General features: G+C 39.5%; 1 protein-coding gene across 1 annotated transcript in view; it reads left to right on the top strand.

Moving 5' to 3' along the window:
* The window catches only part of FAT4 (FAT atypical cadherin 4), a 134,360-nt gene extending 128,364 nt beyond the window's left edge, over positions 1 to 5,996 (top strand). The window contains exon 17 of the mRNA XM_010710090.3: positions 2,620 to 5,996. Within this exon, the coding sequence (XP_010708392.3) occupies positions 2,620 to 4,493 (1,874 nt within the window). The 3' untranslated portion in view covers positions 4,494 to 5,996. The remainder of the gene's footprint in view (positions 1 to 2,619) is intronic.
* Positions 5,997 to 20,159: the final 14,163 nt, after the last annotated feature.

Below are 20,159 nucleotides of genomic sequence, written 5' to 3'. Positions count from 1 at the left end.
TAACTTCTCACCCACCTCCTGATGTGGCAGCACAGAAATTATGAATGTCTGGCTTCCACTAGGAATGTACAATCCAAAATCTCACGTTCATATGATTTTTTTTTTTTTTTTTTAAATACTGGATTATATTGTGTACGACATACCAAGCATTTACAAGGGGGAGATATAAAACTCTGCATGAACGCAGATGGTCAAGAAATATCTGGAGCAGTGTGAATGGCTGTTAAAGGCAGACAAAAACATACACGGGTGACAATTCCAGGGCTGTGAAGCTGGTATGTCCAATATTGTTTTCAAACCCGGGTAGACATGATGAAATCCCAGTTGCTGTGTATCACATCGCTGCTGAAAAGGACCACCAAGCATGAGGCAAGCTAATCCTCCATTTTGCTTGGTCTCCCACCTGAACTTAAATCCTCAATTTCCTCTTTTTTCAGGAATGTAAAAACAGGAGAAAATGAAAATATAAGTAGTGCTGAAACAAAATCAGCTCTTTCAGAATGCATGCATGTAATACAGAAATAACATGCTTGCAAAACTTAGAAGGACTTTCATGTCCCTTTACACCATACGAGTTAGATCTCTCAGCAAAGCATTTTTGACATAGGTTCCCAATCATTTTCATTTCTGACATCAGAGAGCGTTCAAATTTTAAAATTAACATCCTTTCAAGGTTATAAATTCATAACAGAACTTCATACAACTTCAATATATTTGATATTTCAAGAGAGTCTGTAGTCTTGATTCTTATCTCTGCATTAACCATTTTTATGGAGATGTCCACAATTATTCATTATCTTACTATTCATAACAGGTATTCTTCCATTCCAGCAGTATGTTTGCAGAAATTAAACCTTCTCTGAAGCTAATGATGCATGGGACATTCACTCCATTTTATTGTTTCATTCAAGTGTGATGCTTCGGAACAGAGTAGAAACACTTTTTTGCTCCTTGCAGAAGCACTTTTTTGCTCCTTGTAGATTGTATCTCTTGCGTAATATCTGATAAATTTGGTCTTAATTATAGTTTTCCTTTAAGCCTGGCACTGTGTTGGCATCTGAAGGAACATCCCTCAGGAGTTAAGGAGAAATAAATATGTTTCGTACAATAACTATGCATGTCATACTTAGGAACGTAATTTATGAACAACCCTGTGCATGCCATTTTGTCACAACTCTGAGCAAAGGTCAGCACTAGGTTATGTTCTCCTAAAACTCTTGCAGAAAGGAGTAGATCTATGGAACACAGACAGCTGTTAGACTAGCAGAAGACCTCACACAGAACTGTACAAAGGCCAGGGATAATCCATCTCTGTGGTCTCTTACAGCTCTGAAATAATGTATTATCCCTGACAGGATAGTGCTACAGCCAATCTGTGGGAATTTCAGGAAGAGCTCTCCTTAAATTCAGAGTCATACAGTTATTGCCATGAGCACCTATTTCGTAGCACAGCAGGACAGGACACTGCACTGAACCTCGACAGGCAACTTCAGAAAGCGGGAAACTAGAAAGAATGCAAGCAAAGGGAAATCATTTATAACGTTTTGTGCTAGGACAGCCTAGCCAGATGATGGATGATAAGAAGTTATAGAAATATGGGAAAATTAGGAATGGAAGACATTCAAGTATACTATGTGAAATCATTAGAAGGAATATTTGTTCAAAATCATTTGAAAGACATTAAAACCATTAGAATAGGTGTTTCTCTGTAGTAACCTTTGGAATTTTGGTTTATTTACTAAACAGTGGAGCTTTTCATATAACTTCAATGAAATGGGACTGTGAATTGACAATTAATTGAGTTACTTTAACAATATATTTTTAAAAAATATGGTGTTTCTATAAAATCCAGGGATACTCATGTTGCTTAGTATTTTGGTAAAATGTTACTTAATATTTTTGCAAAATAATTTTACTTCAAGGGGAAACTGCATTACAGTAAAAATCTGAGAATCTTCTTTGATGAGCCTATCTGTAGGGAAAGGAAAGGTGTAGGTGCAAAAGTATCAATTTGCATTGCATTGCATTTTTCTTTCCATTTTATATTGTGTTTTCTTCTTGATTTGACCTTTATTGCCAATTTCCAAGCTTGTAGTACATATTTCCTCATCAAGCAGTAGTTCCCCCTCTTGTGCAGCCTGTAATCCTTAGAAGACATGTAAATTTTACAAATTGTATTCAGGCTTCTGCTTGCATTTGCCTGTTCTTACAAATTTAATGAAAGCAGTAAGACTACAAAATGTTTTGAAGGGCTTCTAGAAAATATAGTGTGTGTATTTCAGCATTTTAATTGCAGATTTGGATACATTAATTCACCTGAGAATACTTCCATTGCTTTGAAATCTTAGTATTGAAGTTAAAAAACACAGCTTCTGAATTCTGTTGTGGCAGACTTAAAAAAAAATTATTCTTGCTTCTTTTTATCATTTAGATATTCCATGTATATCATCAAAGACAATTTCTTGTCTTTATTTTCCATTTTTATGCACAGCTTATGAAAATCATTTGTATTAAAAGGTGCAGGTATAAAAGTTACGTCCAAAGCTCTGGTCATAAACAGCTTTTACTTAACCTTGTTCTGCTTAGAAATCCCAAAGTGACTGCTGCTTTCTCTCTTAGGCTTTGACGGCTGCATTTCATACATCAAGTATGGTGGGGAGAGCCTCCCCTTCACTGGCAAGCACAGCATGGCCACCCTTTCCAAAACAGACCCCTCAGTCAAGATGGGCTGCCGTGGCCCCAACATCTGTGCCAGCAGTCCCTGCTGGGGTGAGCTGATGTGCATCAACCAGTGGTACACCTACCAGTGTGTCCCACCAGGTGCTTGTGCCTCCAGTCCCTGCCAAAATGGTGGCAGCTGCGAGCCTGGCCCACAGACCAGCTTCACCTGCAGTTGCCCTGAGTCGTACATGGGACAGAGATGTGAGATTGTGGTGGCATGCCTGGGGGTCTCCTGTGGCCCTGGTCACGTCTGCAGAGCAGGGCCCAGCAGCGGCTATGTGTGCCTGCCATCCCTGCACCCTGCTGAGCTGTCCCTGCCCCTCTGGGCTGTGCCTGCAATTGTGGGCGGTTGTGCGACAGTGCTGGCTCTGCTGGTCCTCAGCCTCATTCTCTGCAACCAGTGCCGGGGGAAGAAGTCAAAGGCCCCAAAGCAGGAGAAGAAAACGAAGGAGAAGAAGAAGAAAGGGAGTGAGAATGTGGCATTTGATGATCCTGACAACATCCCGCCTTATGGTGACGACATGACAGTCAGGAAGCAGCCCGAGGGGAACCCCAAACCTGATATCATAGAAAGAGAAAATCCCTATCTCATCTATGATGAGACTGACATCCCGCATGCCACAGAGACCATTCCCAGTGCCCCACTGGCTTCACCTGAGCCCGAGATCGAGCACTATGACATTGACAATGCCAGCAGCATCGCTCCCTCGGATGCCGACATCATCCAGCACTACAAGCAGTTTCGGAGCCATACACCCAAGTTCTCCATCCAGAGGCACAGCCCACTGGGCTTTGCCCGGCAGTCTCCCATGCCACTGGGAGCCAGTAGCCTGACGTACCAGCCCTCTTATGGGCAGGGCTTGAGGACAACATCTTTAAGCCACTCAGCCTGCCCTACTCCTAACCCTCTGTCTCGGCATAGCCCTGCACCTTTCTCCAAGTCATCGACTTTCTACAGGCACAGTCCAGCCCGGGAGCTGCACCTGTCCATACGGGAAGGGAGCCCACTGGAGATGCACAATGATGTCTGCCAGCCTGGCATTTTCAACTATGCCACTCGGCTGGGGAGGAGAAGTAAGAGTCCACAGACCATGGCAAGCCATGGTTCCCGGCCAGGCAGCCGCCTGAAGCAGCCCATCGGTCAGATTCCACTGGAGACTGCTCCTCCAGTGGGACTGTCCATTGAAGAGGTGGAGAGACTGAACACTCCGCGCCCCAGAAACCCCAGCATCTGTAGTGCTGACCACGGCCGGTCCTCTTCTGAGGAGGACTGCAGAAGGCCCCTGTCTCGGACAAGGAACCCGGCTGATGGCATTCCTGCACCTGAATCCTCCTCCGACAGCGACTCCCACGAGTCCTTCACATGCTCAGAGATGGAGTACGACAGGGATAAGCCTATTGCATACACCTCCAGGATGCCCAAATTATCCCAGGTCAATGAGTCTGATGCAGATGATGAGGACAACTATGGGGTGAGGCTGAAGCCCCGGCGGTATCCTGGCCGTCGTGGGGAGGGTGGGCCCGTGGGAGCACAGGCGGCCGGCACTGGGGAGAACTCCCTGCCCATGAAGCTGGGGCAGCAGGCAGGAAGCTTCAACTGGGACAACCTCTTGAACTGGGGCCCAGGCTTCGGGCATTATGTGGATGTTTTCAAGGATTTGGCATCACTTCCCGAAAAAACAACAGCAGCAGCAGCGGCAGCGAGTGAAGACAACAAAGGTGGTACAACAAAGCCTGTTTCCAAGGAGGGGGAAGCAGAACAGTACGTATAGGCTTTGTCTCTGGCGTTGCCGCAGTGCAAGGCCATGGAACGATCAGACTGTTGTGTGGTTGTAGAGAAGGAAAGGTCAGCATTCGCACCCCAGGCCAGTTTGGTTCGAGGAGACTTTAAAAATAATAACCATTATGCTGCTGAAAGAGACTTAAAACACTTTTAATTTAATTATGATTGGATGAATTTATTTCTCCTGCATGCATTGTATTTGGAAACAAGATATTTGGCATGCAGTTTTTGAAAAGGGTTTCCTATTTACCATTGTTTGGTTTGTGATTCTTAAATTAATAATGCTTTGTTCTGAAAATGAACTAATTTTTTTGCTTAATTGTGAAGGATGTGTATATTGTATCCAGCTACTAATGTGTTTTACAATGCAAAGTATTGAGGATTTAATTTTCCTTAAGAAGTGCATGGAAGAAGGATGATGAATGAAGGAATAGCAAGTTGTCTCATAAAATGTAGTCACTATATTCTGCAATTGCTCAAACATAAAGATTATGGAAGAAATCAGCTTGAGTAATTGCTGGCAACAGTGCTGTAAGTCGTATTCCATACAAGAGGTGCTAGAAGCAGCTCAAGCTGGTCAGCACTTTAAGAGTTGTTTTCAGCTTGTTAATTTGTTTGTTCGGGGGCTTTTCTGTCTGGGGATTTTATTTTTATTTTTATTTTTTTTGACAAAGTTGTGTGAGAGCTTCTGAATCTCTATGATGTATTTGGGGATGCTAAACCCTGATCCCTGCCTGCTCCCCATCAGTGCTTCCAGTGGAAGGGGAGTGTTGGCATCAGGAAAAAACTCCATTTCCACATCTCTTGCCATTGCAACTTGGCTGTGCAGCTGCTGCAGCCTGCGTTTCTCCCCATCTTTCATTTTCCATCTGTTCTATGGAAAGGTAGTAATAACACTTACTCACCTACCTCACGGGGGTGTTGTGAGGACTAGTTAGTTAACTCATCTGAAGTGCTTAGACATTATAAAGCACTATAATAAGTATTATCATAATTATAATTAAAGCACTGCCTAGCCTTTGTGACCCTGGAGTGGCATTTTCTGCATTATATGATTTTCTATGATGAAAACTTTGAATAATTATTTATTGTATAGAAAATTACTGCACTCTAGCATTTGGAAGCGGATATGAGGGAAAACTACTTGTAGACTCACTAAAGTAGCTTACTGTTTGTCCCAAATTCCCTAAAGTTTTATGTTAAGTACAACTTCACAAAGTCCTTACATCTTCATGCAAATCTGATGAACCTATCCTACTGTGTAAAAACTTCCAAATTTTTTTTTTTTACCTAAGCTGTGTTTTTTATATCAATATTTTCCTATGCTGAATAATTTTCTTGCTTTCAGGGAAGGTAAGAAAAATACTTTTTTTTACATTTGTTACTTATGTAACATCCATATTTTTCACATTTTGATAAAATTGTAACATACTGTATGCTTTCTACCTGTAAATGCCAATAATAGAATTAAAATATTTATTTAAAATCTTTACTAAGCATTATTGGAATCGTTTCATCTTTTCTCTCTCTATCTTTTACTCCTTGATCTTCTCTTTTATTAATTTTTTTTTTTTTTTTTAGAAAATGGACTTTAAGAAGCAAGTTAGTAGTGTAATACACATTCAGTACACATTCAGAGTTCAGTCATGGTGAAGGCAGAACAAGTATCACTGTGGAAATTAAATTCTTTTCTCTGCAGAAGGGCAACACAAGCCCAGTGTGCTTCTTGAGGTACCGCCAAGTCTCATATGTCTGTTCCTTACCAAGTAACAAATTTTACCAAGGGTAAGAGAAGCAGTCCACCTATCCACCTTACTTGTCACGAGTGACCTTGATTTGTTCAAAATTAGCAGGTTTCACCATTCTCAGGGAAATGGAGAGGAGCTATTGTTGGGGCACTGTGACACTGCTGGACCTGAGGTCATGTCAAGTAGTACCGAGTTTACTTTCAAATGACAAAGCTGTATTTTCATGCATAAGAGGACTGTTAGTAGCAACTGGTCTTACATTTGTTAACCAAGACTTCCAATTCAATTCAAATCAGAATCTTTCCAGTATGTAGATAGCTGAAAGTGAAAAACAAGATTCATCTTTAAGAAAGCAGCAGCTGAGTAATAAATAGCTGCATTTTTGTATGTTTATAAAAGACTAAATCAGCTTAGACAACTTTTGGAGAATGCAAACAGTGAAAAAGTTTACATGCAAGAGGTGAGTTACAATTTTTATTGGTGGTATTTTGCTAAAAGAACTTAGAAAAAGAAGAACAAAATTTCTTATTTGTTAATTGTTTCAGTTTTTTGTTAGCTTACCTTGGAACCGGCAAGGAGGAATTGACACTCTCTTTAGCTAAAAATGCTGCTGACTTTCATCTTGTTTCACAATGGTGAAAATATAATAGGGCAAAGTCGCACACATTTGTATATAAGCAGTTTCTTCTGAAATAACAAGAGATCCACAAATGATTTCTAAGTTTGAGTAGCTGCTGTAATTAAACATCTGTTAAAAAGCTGTATGTTTATTTGGAATATTAGCCTTTAATTTAGAGTGTACCACATCCAAGCAATGAATTTAATAACTCATGAAAACTTTAACCAATGAAATCTGTTAAATATAACATCAAAAGTACTGAAAATTGCAATATGCCAGTTAAATATTCTGAGATTATTAAAGAAAATATTAAATGAAAATAGTATGTAATGTGGCCTTGCACAAAACTTGTCGTACCTTTAAATGCAATTTGCAGTATACTGAGTTGTAGTGCAATCTTAAGTGCTGACACTTTCCGTGATAAACAAAATTATATATTTTGCTTTTTCTTTGTTTCCCCATTTCTTAAAAGCACAGAGTTGTTTTTTATACTGAAATGTATTCATTTCCATCTCAATTCCTTCATTATGAGAATCAGAATAGGGGTCCAAGTGAGTCATGTGAAACAATCATCCAAAACTGTCTTGAGGAATGAGCTGCCTAATTCCCCTGCTTCATCATTTGAACTGCATGGTCCCGTTTCAAAATCTAGGACATTATAAATCACATATCAGGAAAGGAAAACAGTCTGCATTGTTCACTTCCCTGGAGCCTTCCAATATACCTTATGTCAGCAATAAGGCTTTAATTGACCAGCCCTTCTAAACTCAAACAAGATTGTAACGTGGTTATAATTGCACTCTAGCTTGACTGTGGGAGATGGTTACTGCTTTCTCCAATCGGCTGGGCAGAGTAAGACCTATTAATGGATGTTGTACATACATTACTCTAGGTATGATTTCTCCACATTCGCAAAATTAAAAACTTGTTATTTAAGCATACTTTAAAGATTGTATTCTTACATCTAAGATACTTAAGCAATTTTCAAATAATAATAATAATAAAAGATTTTTCAGTGAGTACTGAACTACTCTTTAGGATAATTGAAAAACAAAATGGCTACACTGTAAAAAGAGTACATAACATAATCCTTGCAGATAAGGAAAATTACTCCTTGTATCTTCATATTTCCCTTGCTAATCGCCCTTCTAAAGACTGAGTTAAATGTTGTAATCATTCCTCTTTCTTCAACCTTGTGTGTCTTTTTGAACAACGTCCTTCCCATGTCTCCCCATAAAGCTCTCAGAATATGCTCATGTGGTGGTGATGAAGCGCTCTGTGCAGCCAGCCTTGTGAGAAGCCAGGACAGGACAGAGCACCTCTTTTGCACAGGACTCTAAGCCCCCCAGACATGGGGGATCAGGACTGGAACTGCCGTCACAGCTCCACATAAACTAACATAGGCTGAAGCATGGAGATTTGTTTGGTTTTCTGGGAGGTGTAGAATTACTGTGTTTATATTCCCACTGCTTATTCCCACTAGCAGCTTGCAAAGACACACTCTGGCTTCTTTCCCATGGGAAGGAACTGTGCCACTGCCCAGTTTCTTCTACAGAACTAGAGTTGATCTGCCATTGGTGTCTCAGATGGGGATGCTTTCTCATAATGACTAATCAGATAAAGATAGTCAGGAATATGTCAGATTTACTTAGCACTTCCTTTTATACCTGTGAAAATGAAAACATAATTACCTTAAAATTCTGTAATTTCTGGTGGGGTCCCTAACTATTAAAAGATGTGAAATCTAAATTTGTCTGATTCAAAATTTTCAAATATTTTTCATCAGTTGTGTAATTAAAAAAAAAACAACAACAAACCACACAAAACACAAAAATTACAGGTACAGTACTTGACCAAGTAACAGAAAGTCCCACATTCTTCTAGTGAGAACATTCCATGTCAACAAGTTGACTATGAGTTGAATATGATTGCTGCTCACAACTCAGAAAGTATTGGTTAGCAGTGTGAAATACAGCTTGTGATGTATTATTCCAGCTTGGAAATGAGAAGTCTTAGGGTAAGGAGGGATTAGAAATCTCACAGATGCACTCAACAAAGGCAGATGGAACCAGATATGTCTTAGAAGTTTACAGCATAAGGACTAGAACTACCAGTGGCAGAAAGGCAAATTCCTGTTGGATATAAGGAAAATTATTCTGGCAATGGGAATGGTTAGTTGCTGCAAGAGATTGCTCAGTGGTGTTGTCCCTGGAAATACTTGAAACTTGTTTGGACAGTGTGCGAGGAAACTTCATCCAACTTACATCCAACTTACTTTGTCCAGGGAATTAGTCCACATGACCTTCAGATGTCTCTTCTAACTTGAACATCCAGTGATTCCAGGTAAGTCCAATACTCATCAATTCCCCTTCTGATTGTTACAAAAGACAGTTAAGAAACACTGTCCTGGATGACCAGCCATCTTTTAGTACCAAAACATTTGAAGATCTGTTCATCAGAGGTGCAAATGAGCAGTACAAATAACTATTTTGTACCAGATAGTACACAAGGAGATCTGACCTTCGGATCAGATACATTTTTTGCCAGCCAACTCTTACAAGTGATAATCTGGAGAGCCCTTAAGATGACAGGATATACCATGTGCTTTTACTATGTGTGATGATCACCTCCTGTGCCACTTTGAGTGATGTCTTTTTTACTGTATTGTAGGTTATATTTCTTAAGTATAAAATTCAAACTATAATATTATCCTTTGGTGTATTTTAAAACGTTGTCATGTAAAAGGCACTTCCTTAACAGAAATCCATAGGAGGATTCTAATTAATCTTTTCTGTTTAAAATTGAGAGGGAGAATGAGGAGAAAAAGAGAAATCAGTAAAAAAAATTGCCATTTTAGAATTGAGGGAAGAAGAACGTGAACAGGTTGCTCTCTCTGCTTTCTCTTGTGAGCATTTTGTTGTTCACACTTTTATCCTCTTCCATGTCCATCTATGTATTCGTTTAACAATCATTCCTGTGTTCTTTGAAGTCAGTGTTTTGTTCATCCCAATATCATCACTTTGGTTCCCTATAAATAGCACTTAAGGAGGGTGACTGATAGCATGTAATCAGTTTGTTGGTGAACATCACTGCCTTGTTTCAAATATTTCGATATTTGCACAAAATTTGCCACTCCTATACTTTGTATGAACATCACATTCATTAAGTCAAGCCTTGTACAACCCATACAGTAAACCTATCCGAGGTTACTGTAGTTGGGTCCCTAGCCATTTTTATAGCCTTCTTTTTTCCCAAGTGACCTCCAGATTACAGCATCCTGCTGCATAGGGACGGTCATGAGTGGATAGTGTGTTTCTAAGTTGGATTTTGTGTTATAAGTTCCTTTTATCTCTGTAAGAGGCCTTCACAATGTAAATTCTCTACAGAATCATTCTTCCATTTTATGGCCATGTGCATTTCATTTAGGGGCATGTACAAAAATAAATAAATAATAATGTTGTAATAGTAGCAGGCGAGTTTCTCAACAACTTCAAAATGTAGATGGAAGAGTCCATAAAAGCAATGCCAAAAGGTTTGGCAACCTGCTAAAACAAAACCACGGGGCATTTCAGTTGATTGCATTCTCTGTTGGGGAGAAAATACTGGCAAGCATGTCTACCCTTAATGATGAAAATTACTTGACATTTAAGCAGCGAATACTGAAACAACCTAAGCAGAGCCTGCTTAAGAGCCAGCCTGCGTGAGATGTCTGTTGGACTTTTCAGGTCTCACCTGGGAATCTGCTTCTAAAAGCACCCAGGGCCAGAGGCTCTTAAAAGCATGCTTGATGATTTTCAGGAGCCTTAGCTTGAGGCCTCTGATCACTAGGAATGCTGTCTTGCGCCTCTGAACCATGCCAAAGGCTAGTCCCCAGGGGTGACTCTGAGGTGATTCCACACGATTGACTGAATTCTGTTCTTCTAATTTGCCACTTACTGACGAGAAAAACGGCGGCTCTTGATCTGTTGTTCCAAGAAAATGTTAAGTTTTGCAGGACACAATTTGCCAAAGTTTCCACTAATTTGGCTTGAGTTCCTTGAGCCTTTTGTCAGCTCAGCACTTGTGAAGGGCTGTTTATGGCGATACCCTGTACAGTGCAATACAGTGCAAGTCAAATAGTGGCATGTTCTGTCCTTTCTTTGCGGTTGTAAAGGATCACACTGTGGCTTCGTGCAGCTCTGCTTCATCCCATCTTGCACAATATTCCCCCTTCTCTGCTTTTAGCACAGGGTAAAATGAGTGTCCAGAAGAATGCTGTTGTTTTTTTTGTTTGATTGTTTGTTTTGTTTTGTTTTGTCTCTTTCTTACAATTGAAAAGCAGAGCTAGTGATAGATGGAGAATGAGGAGAAATTGGTCCTCCTTACTACCAGTAAATAAGAATGCTAATGTCACTTTTAGGGAAAAAGCTAGAGGAAAACAGATGAAAGCCCTACATCCTAACATTTGTTCCAAATTCAGGACAAAGCACCAGCATACCAGTTAAAAGCTGAAATCGTTACAACCTTTCTAGATTTCCACCTGGGCTGCATGGATGGCAAGCAGTATTTCAGATATGTCACGCTTTGTGTCCACCGCTGTGTTAAAATTGTCAAGAGAAGGAAAGAAGATAGCACTATGCTGAATCATAAAGAAGTAGTCATTGGAGATGAGAAACCTCTGTGTGAAAAGATATGCCAGGTTGAAAAACCAGTGAAAGAGATGCAGGGTGCAGCAGCAGAGCAGAGATGGCCATGATGGAATGAAAATTCTGCATATTCTCCCAAGAACCTCAATACTCCTTGAGCGCTCTCTTTGTCACAGTCAGCATGCACAAGGCAACAGTGCAGATGAGTGTGGTCAGCAACTGTTTGCAGACCAAAAATATGCATCAACTGAAAATGTTCTACAAAGGAGAACATTTCTACTCACGCATATATAAGCTTGTGTGTACATGGCAACGTATGTACACATTCATGAACACGCTTTCCATATGGCAGTTAATACCTTGAAAATTTCCTGGCAAGACTCCTGGCAAGTGGATTAACAACCACTCTCCAGTCCCTGAGTATTAATAATAATTAAAAAAAAAAAAGCTAAAAAACAAGCTATTGTTCAGTATAATTCTCTGTATTTTTTTAAATATCATTATTTTTTTGTGTATAGCCTATTAGAAAAGGAGCACAGAAGATAAACAGGTCCCTGTATTCATTTTTGTTAGTTTATTTCCCTTGAGTCTTTTAAAAGCCAGAGCCTGATTTAGCAATTAGTGTTTGTACTTGCATATCTTCTGCAATTAGCTAATACAGCAAATTAGGGAATAAGGAATAAACATTATTATAAAAACCAAGCATTAATATAAAATAAAACATACCTGATGAAAAATGGATGTTGTTGAGTCATTCAGAAAACATACTTTGCTGTTAATGACCAACAATAATTCCAAATATATGTTATTATTCCCTTTATAATACAATTCTCCTTTCACTATGGAAATCCATATTAAAACACTTTGTTAAGCCTTGGCAGAGATATTATGTGACAGCATTGTTCCGTAAGAATTTCTTCTAATTTGTAGAAAAATAAATGAGAATTTGAACAGTTTGTCTCCTAAAACAACTGCTGATAAGTGTATATTAAAAAAAATAAAAAATTTTAAAAAAGGAACAATTATTTTACACAGAATGTTCAATCAGATGATAGAATTCAATGTGATCATCAAACCAGACAGGATTTTGTAGAGGCACATAATGCAATGTGGCAGAGGATACCATGTTTGTAATTACATAGAGAGTGCTGATGGCATTTTCCTGGTTTGTAGAAGTGAGGCTACAATTAGCAAGATTAGAAAGAAGCATACTACAACATAATGCTTGAGGCACGAGGCTGGTTTTAAGAGTAGTGAGCTGTGATACAGAAACACATCCTCAGCATCAGAACATTTGAAAAAGGCTCCAGTCTCAACTGCAGCTGCTTGTTGCAGTTTTGCTGTGATAGCATTCAGAGCTGCCTGTGAATATTCCTTTTCTGCCTTAATTTTATTTGCCTAGGCAGATTATAACATATAATAAACAGATTTATTTACAAAGAAGAAGATGCTTTTGGAATGAATCACTGATTGGCATTCAGTCTGCACTGAAATGTTTTTGTTACCAAGAAAAAGGACAGGCCAAAACTTCCTGTCTTCTTGATGTTCCTTTCACCCTTGTCCTTGACCATGTTCTTAAAGACCTTTCTGGCTGAAGATGTTTTTCATACTTTGAGAGGGAAGGGAAAATGCAACTTTATTTGAGATGTATTTAAAGCTAAAAGCACTTAAAGGTAACAACATGGAAGAATGCAATCCTTAAAAAGTCAACAATTAATGAAGTCTCCAATCTATAAGAATGCTCCAGTGTTTAAGCAATTGTTTTATGAAATGATAGAATACTCTGTCATCTTGAAATTCTAGAAAACTCTGGAATGCACAAAGAAGTCAAATAACCAGATTGTTGTATCCATAGCAATCATACTTTTATTACAATTACTCAGAATCTACAGTGGGTCTCTTAATGTCCGTGCATGAGGTGCACTACCACCACCACAGGATTTCTTGGAGCACCACAGGCAGAAAACAGCCCTAATGTTAAGACCCTGAGGATGACAAGAATTCCTTCCTCTTCCTGAAGGAACATTCCTGGTAAGTGCCAGTGATGCTTGAAACTTGTCCTCTCAATATCAGTAGGAAATCACTTTTCAGCTAGGGTAAATCGTGCTATTATTGTTGTTTGTGTGTATGTGCTAGTATTGTTGTTCTTTTCTAATCCTATTACATTTATGGATGTGAACCTTTTGTTTTTTTTGAATCATTTGCTGCTTCACGTCATGTGAAAGAGGTGATAAATATTCTCATTATTTCAACATAACTTTTTTTTTTTAATTGAAGTTTTTAATTGCAGTAAAAAGTAGTTTGCTATGAGGGAGATTTTGGATTAAGTAATACACATTTTGACTTTTAGAGATTCTGTTGTTTTTTTCCTGTCTTTCTTAGAACCCACTTGATTTTCTCAGTATTATTTTTGCTCACAGGTTCTTAGTATTAAGATCTGCAGCAGTTTTCTATTAAGCTAATTCTGCAGATAGTTTCTCATACGTGAAACCTGTCAATACTGCTCAGCAGACTGTGATGAAGGGAGCCCTTCTTTTTTGTTGATTTGAGTACTCTTACTGAATAATTGTATCTGACAAGTTTCTAAAGCTTTGTCAGAGTTTTCTTCGCCTTCTGATTTCTGTTGCTTCTGTTTTAATTTTAAGATGTCCCTGGGTAGTTGTCAAGGGAAATGAACTTGGCTGTTTTGTTTTAAGTGACATTCAATACTCTGAAAAAAAAAAGAAGTGGAGTATGACAAGTTTGTAATTTTGTCAATTTTTCTTTTTTCATCTATGGAATGGCTAGACATGCACATATCTACCTGTTCTACTGGTGCAGTATGCTATGCCCTGAATTTTTAATAGCATTTTTCTACAGCTGGTTTAGGAGTACAGGCTTGGGGCTTTTTTTGTGTATGTGCTTATAAATGGACTTTATCACTTTTGTAGAGTAGGAAGAGTACTTAACCTGGCAAATGTCAGTGACAAGAGAACTCTGCTATACAGAGCAGCTAAGAGAACATCTTCCAAATTGTCTCATCAGCGTTTCTCTGCCCTCTGTCAGTAGACACTGTCACTTCATGAAAAACAAAGCAATGGAAACTATAAAATCTAAAAAAGAAAGGCAGAATGGAAAACCATAGTGTTTGTGCACAACACACATGTTACAAAGCTATCATCTGTCCTTAGTTAGCATTTCTAATGAGATCAAATAGCACAAGCTCCTGAGTGCAGCTGCCTTCTGTTCTTTGTTCTGAGGACTTGGGCACCTCTCTGTTGAAAGCTCGGGCATGTTGCTGAGTTTAGCAGCTCAAGGGCTGACTCTTGGCGGGTAGTTAAGAATAGAACAGTGCTTGCACATTTTTGAGTGCATTTCTGTCCCTTTTGGTGACATGTGTGTAGAGTTTTGTGCTGGGCACTCTGGACACAGTGTTAGCTGAATTGGATGCTCCTCTTGCAGCTGTGCATAGGCTGTCTTCCTACCAATGCACTGAGATAACAAATGAACAAAATGTTGTCAAGCTCCCACATTAGCAATTACCATGGCACAGTTCAGATACACAAGACATTTCCCTGCTAATTAACTAACGCCATTACTCACACACAACAGTTCACTATTGGCTGTGGCAATTAGGGAGTGTCAGTGTGCCAGCTGCTGCCTGTGCCCTTGCAGGCATGGGCAGCATGCATCGTCCCAGTACCTACAGGCTGCTGTATTTCAGAGTTAACACAGCATGTGTTCGGGGTACTTCTGAGGCAGTGAGTCAGAAAAGATGCAATCTGGCAACAGATGAGCTTGCAGGCAAGCAGAGAAGCAGCGTATTAGGGGAAATCTCTGCCTTTTGAACCCATGTTCTGACACACATGGTAATTGTTGGATTGAACAAGATGCTTTTGACTCTTTTTAAAAGGCAGCTGACTTGGCAAAGGCACAGCATCCATGTCTGCAGTTTTGTCTTTTCCCCCAGCTGCCAGACTTTTAGTGTGTTAATTACACTCTCTGTTGCTATAAAGGTGTAGTGGAGCTTGCATAGCATCTTTTTCAAAATGAAACTCACCAAAATGCACAGAGCTCCATGTTTCTGTAGACTTGTGTTTTATTCAACATTTATCTGCTCGGTGCTTAATTTATTTTGTTTAAAACGTTGATACTCATGCCTGAACTGATTTATATCCACTCTGTCTTTGTTCCCAGTCTTAGAGGGGAGATGTTAAGCAACTACTCCTGACAAGGTAAACTGAGAGATTAGGAAAAACTTATTCTACAAAAGAGTGGTTGAGTACTAGAACAGGCTGCCCAGGAAAGTACTGGTCACCATCCCTGAAACTGTTCAGGAAATATATGGCACTGAGAGACATGGATTAAAGAACAGTATAGGTGGAAGGTGGACGGTTGGACAAGATGATCCCAGATGTCTTTTCCAAAATTAATGATTCTGTCAATCTCTGATTTCCGAGGTTACAAACGAAACTGGATTTCCAAGTTGAACATACCAGTGGTCCACAAATGCTATGGATTTTCACTGAGTGGCAAGAGGATAGAGGATTATATAGATTATATAGATTATAGAGGATTACATAGATTATATAGATTAAGGACATTATATGTATGCTGTGCTACATGGTTGTTGACTACCATGGCATGACAGTAATTCTTAAGCCTCAGCTCTGGGTTTGATGTGCACCTTATGACGTTTGCTATCTTCTAATGTTCCCATCACTTTACAGTGTCCACTGAAGTGGCTCCTTTCTTGCATTAGTATAAGGAAGAGATTAATCCTTTCCACTGCCTTGCTCTGTATTTTGTACACCTACAGCTGCAGGACATCTGCTGAGACAGAAGATTCTACATAAATAAGATGTTAATGTAAAAAATGTTATTTACATTACCTAAAATGAGAGTGTTAAGGAAATGTCTAAGAGGCTGTGTATCTTCCCTGTGACAGCTGGACAGAGGCTTCTAAACAAAAAGCAGCAGGCAACCTGGTATTTTCAAGGGGTGCTTTACATTTTCTGTGAACTATGGAAAGAAAGTCTTTTCAGGTTGCTTTCCGTAGACTTTTTTGGTCTTAATTGCTCTATTGTACTTTCGTTGCTCCTTGCTCTAATGGGATCCTTTTCCTGCTTATTGAGGCTTAACAAATTATTGGTAAGGTCACATACAACTTCCAGCTGACCTCACATACCAAAGCAAACACATATGAAAGAGAAATATCATTGTCCACCTTGGAAAGACACCAGAGCTCAACTTCCAGACTGTGCATTTTCTTTTGCTTGTCTTTCTTCTAGATTCAATCTGATGTGGCCATATTTAGCCATTGCACTGATTTGGATTTTGCTTAGTTTTTTACTTGACTTCAGGTATAGTCTTGGTTTGATCATGCTGTATACCCAGGGACTTGCGCCATGCAACCCACTGGACAAAAACTGGAACAAAGGAAGTTGTCTCTGAACATCCTTCTTGGAAATCTTCAAAAGCCTGGACATGTTTCTGGGCACCCTGCTCTGGATTGCCTTGTTCTAGCAGGAAGGTTGGACCAAATAATGATCTTCAGAAGTCCCACCCAACCTCAACCAACACCATTTTCAAAAGACACAGATAATATGAACAACCATCACAGTGAGGTTTAGCAGACCTCACGATCAGCAAAACACCCCAGCCAATTTTCTGGCTATGAGATCACTAAAATCAACAGCTTCTGAATGCTCACAACCAACATCAAGCAGAGAGCGAGTAAAAGAGCAAGCAGTTCTATGCTGCCACATCTGCAGCCTCAGCAAAACTCTGTGCCACCACCTTCTTCACTGTTCTGCATGAAAACTCATCAGTGACTTAGGTATTCAGGATCTCTGTTTGTTGATGATAATAATCTCCCATCTTGAGTTGTTTAGTACATAAGAGCCTGCCTATTGATAATAATCTCTTTTGTTAGAAAGAAAATAGTCTTCCATGATTGCCAGACGTTAGCACTGATATGGCAAATCATGCTGTGTCAGCAGCGTAACATGAACAAATCAAACCCTCAAATTATTTGTGGTTGAATGTTTGTTCCATGACTCTTTTGTCACTCAGCCTCCCTTTTCTTCTTCATGTCTTCTTTTTTCCCCTGCTAAACTACTTAGACACATTTTCCGCTCTATTCATCACTGGAAATTGTTGTTGTGGTAGGACAGTGCATTCTTCCCTCTTTCTCCCTGATTTCTGACATCTGTAACAACCCGTAGTGCTTTTGGGGCTCAGTGGCCACCCCCATGCTCCCTGACATTCCTTCTGCTGGAGCTGTAAGCCTACTTTTTCAGCACAGAATTAAAGCAAAATGAGATGAAAATCACATGCAAAACTGGGAAGTCTTTTCCTGTTGGGGTAACGTGTGAGGGTCTGATGAGAGCATGCTATGTGCCTGGGGGGTGCTTTCTTGCTTATACAAAGCCTGATCATTTCCAAACTGTGTCAGTCCCATGTGTTTAGATCTTGTACAAGATCCCAACACAATATTCCTGCTCTGAACATTTCCTGCTACTCCTTTGGCACTCAGGCTAAGCTCCCACCTTGGCAGTGCGCTAAGGGCATTGCTCTTACAAGCTTATTCGGACTTCCAGATAAATGGCAGAAAGCTTAGGATATGATAATAGATGACCAATAATTTGGACAGGTTTTTTTCTTAGACAGCAAAGGAATTTCTCAGCCGAGCTCTGGGGTCACTGAATATTTTAGTATTTGTTATTTATTTACTGTGTGCCACTATATTAGTTACATTTACTTGCTGTGCACCATCAGCCATTAGGCAATGTAAGGACATGGCACTAAACTGTAACTGTGGAAGGGCTTCCAGTAGTAAGACTCCTCTGCTTGTAATGAAAGACAGCAAACAAGCTGCTTGCCTTCAGCTGCTTTAAGAAACATGTGTTTATGATACTTGCTGCTTCTTGTTTTAATGTTTCCACCAGGTCTGTGCTGAAAGACACACCAGTTTTTGCAAATGTCTCTTGGACTCTCATCAGTCTTGCAAAACAGTCTGATGTATTTCTTTGTGTACAGTTTGTGCTATTTCTCTGAAAGGTACTGTAAAAAGAACTTCAACAAACACTGCACTCCAGGTCTGTATATAGAAGACAACATCCATGTACAAAATAAACATAGGAACACTTTTATTTTATTGATATAGATTTATATATATATATATATATATATATATATATATACACACCAAATGCCACTGCTTTTTACTGTAATGAAATTCTGATTATTCCACAAACCATCCTGTTCCATCTGAGCTGAAATCTTTCATAGGCTGTAACAGAAACACAGCAGAAGTTATACTGGGTTTAGTGGAAGAATGCAGCTTATAGTGCCAAGACTTTTCTTTTTTCAAGTCATGCACAAAAATGCTGCAGTAGCTTTTATGAATATAACCAGTGAGTTAGATTTTCCCTTGGCCAGTGGGAATCGAGAACAAAGGAAGAAATACACATAGGCTGTGTTTTTTACTCAAATTCTCTGGTCATCCACTAACCAAAAATGTTGAAATAATAGCTAAGTAAATAATTTTTTTCTGATGCAGAACTACATGAAAGGCTGTCTTAAGGAATTCCCCACCACAGACTTGCCACTTTCTGTTTTTTCCCCTAGGGACATCAGCTTTGGTTTATCCTCTCCCCTCCCCACTTAAAAAGTGCCACATTCTTGCTGAAATCTCCATTCCCAGAGCAAAGGGAATCATTACTTACCAAAACTTAAAAATGACCAGATCTTCCTCATCTGAACCTCATCTCAATACAGCAGGAGGATGTACCCCTCCTTGCCTGAGCAAATCTCACCTAAAGGAACAGGAGCTATGGGTGTCATACAGGGACACTCTTCTGGTTCCTCCTCAAGGCACAGAATTATTCTTCATACTCTGTGCTCCAAATTCTGGATAAAGACAGTGACATGGGCAGCATTTAAACCCGTTTCCTAATTCCACAATCTGCAAAGAATGGAAGTAACTGATCTACACTTGTTCAATTTTTTCTAGTTTCTGATGACATTTTCCACTTGTTTATACTGCATTTCTTTAAACACTTTATGTGATCTGTACATGGCTGATCAACTATGGCTAGAAGCTGTAAGTCTGTGGGAAAACCCCCTAGAGAAAATGCAGCACTTACCACACTGTTGAGGGAGGCACACCCAAACGGAGATTTAACTCTCTCCTCCACAGAAAATCATGTGTGCTCAGCACTGCTTGACTGGGCAATGAAAAAAGTTACGTTGTGATGTGAACATCTCTTGTGACTGTTCCTCAATTTTCTCCTTGCTAACTAAAGGTGTATTTATTTGGTTTCATTCATGCTAAGGTGGGTTAAAGCCATGTGGGTGTATGACTTTGAATCATTTCTGAAGGACTGATACCACAAGCATTAACTTTGCATGCTTCCCAAGGCACCCAAGACTTTGGTGAGAAAACTTTTATCTGCTCTGAGAATATCGAATCTCCAGTTTACTCATGTGGTGTCTCAGAGTTTCTGACGACAGGCAGTAGTGATGTCTACCTTTCAGTCTGTTGGAGCAGCCCCACTTTAGCTCTGCGCTCTGCCCTCCTAACTTATAAACAGCATTTCGTAAATCAAGTCTCTTTTGTGTCTTACTAGTCCCTTGAATCAACTTTTTTTTTTTCTACAAAAAGATAAAGGTAAGCCAAC

The sequence above is a fragment of the Meleagris gallopavo genome, chromosome 4, assembly GCF_905368555.1.
Source record: "Meleagris gallopavo chromosome 4, MGAL_WU_HG_1.1, whole genome shotgun sequence".
NCBI lineage: Eukaryota > Metazoa > Chordata > Aves > Galliformes > Phasianidae > Meleagris > Meleagris gallopavo.
The sequence above is the reverse complement of the archived record's forward strand: the minus strand, read 5'-3'. Positions and strand labels throughout refer to the sequence as shown.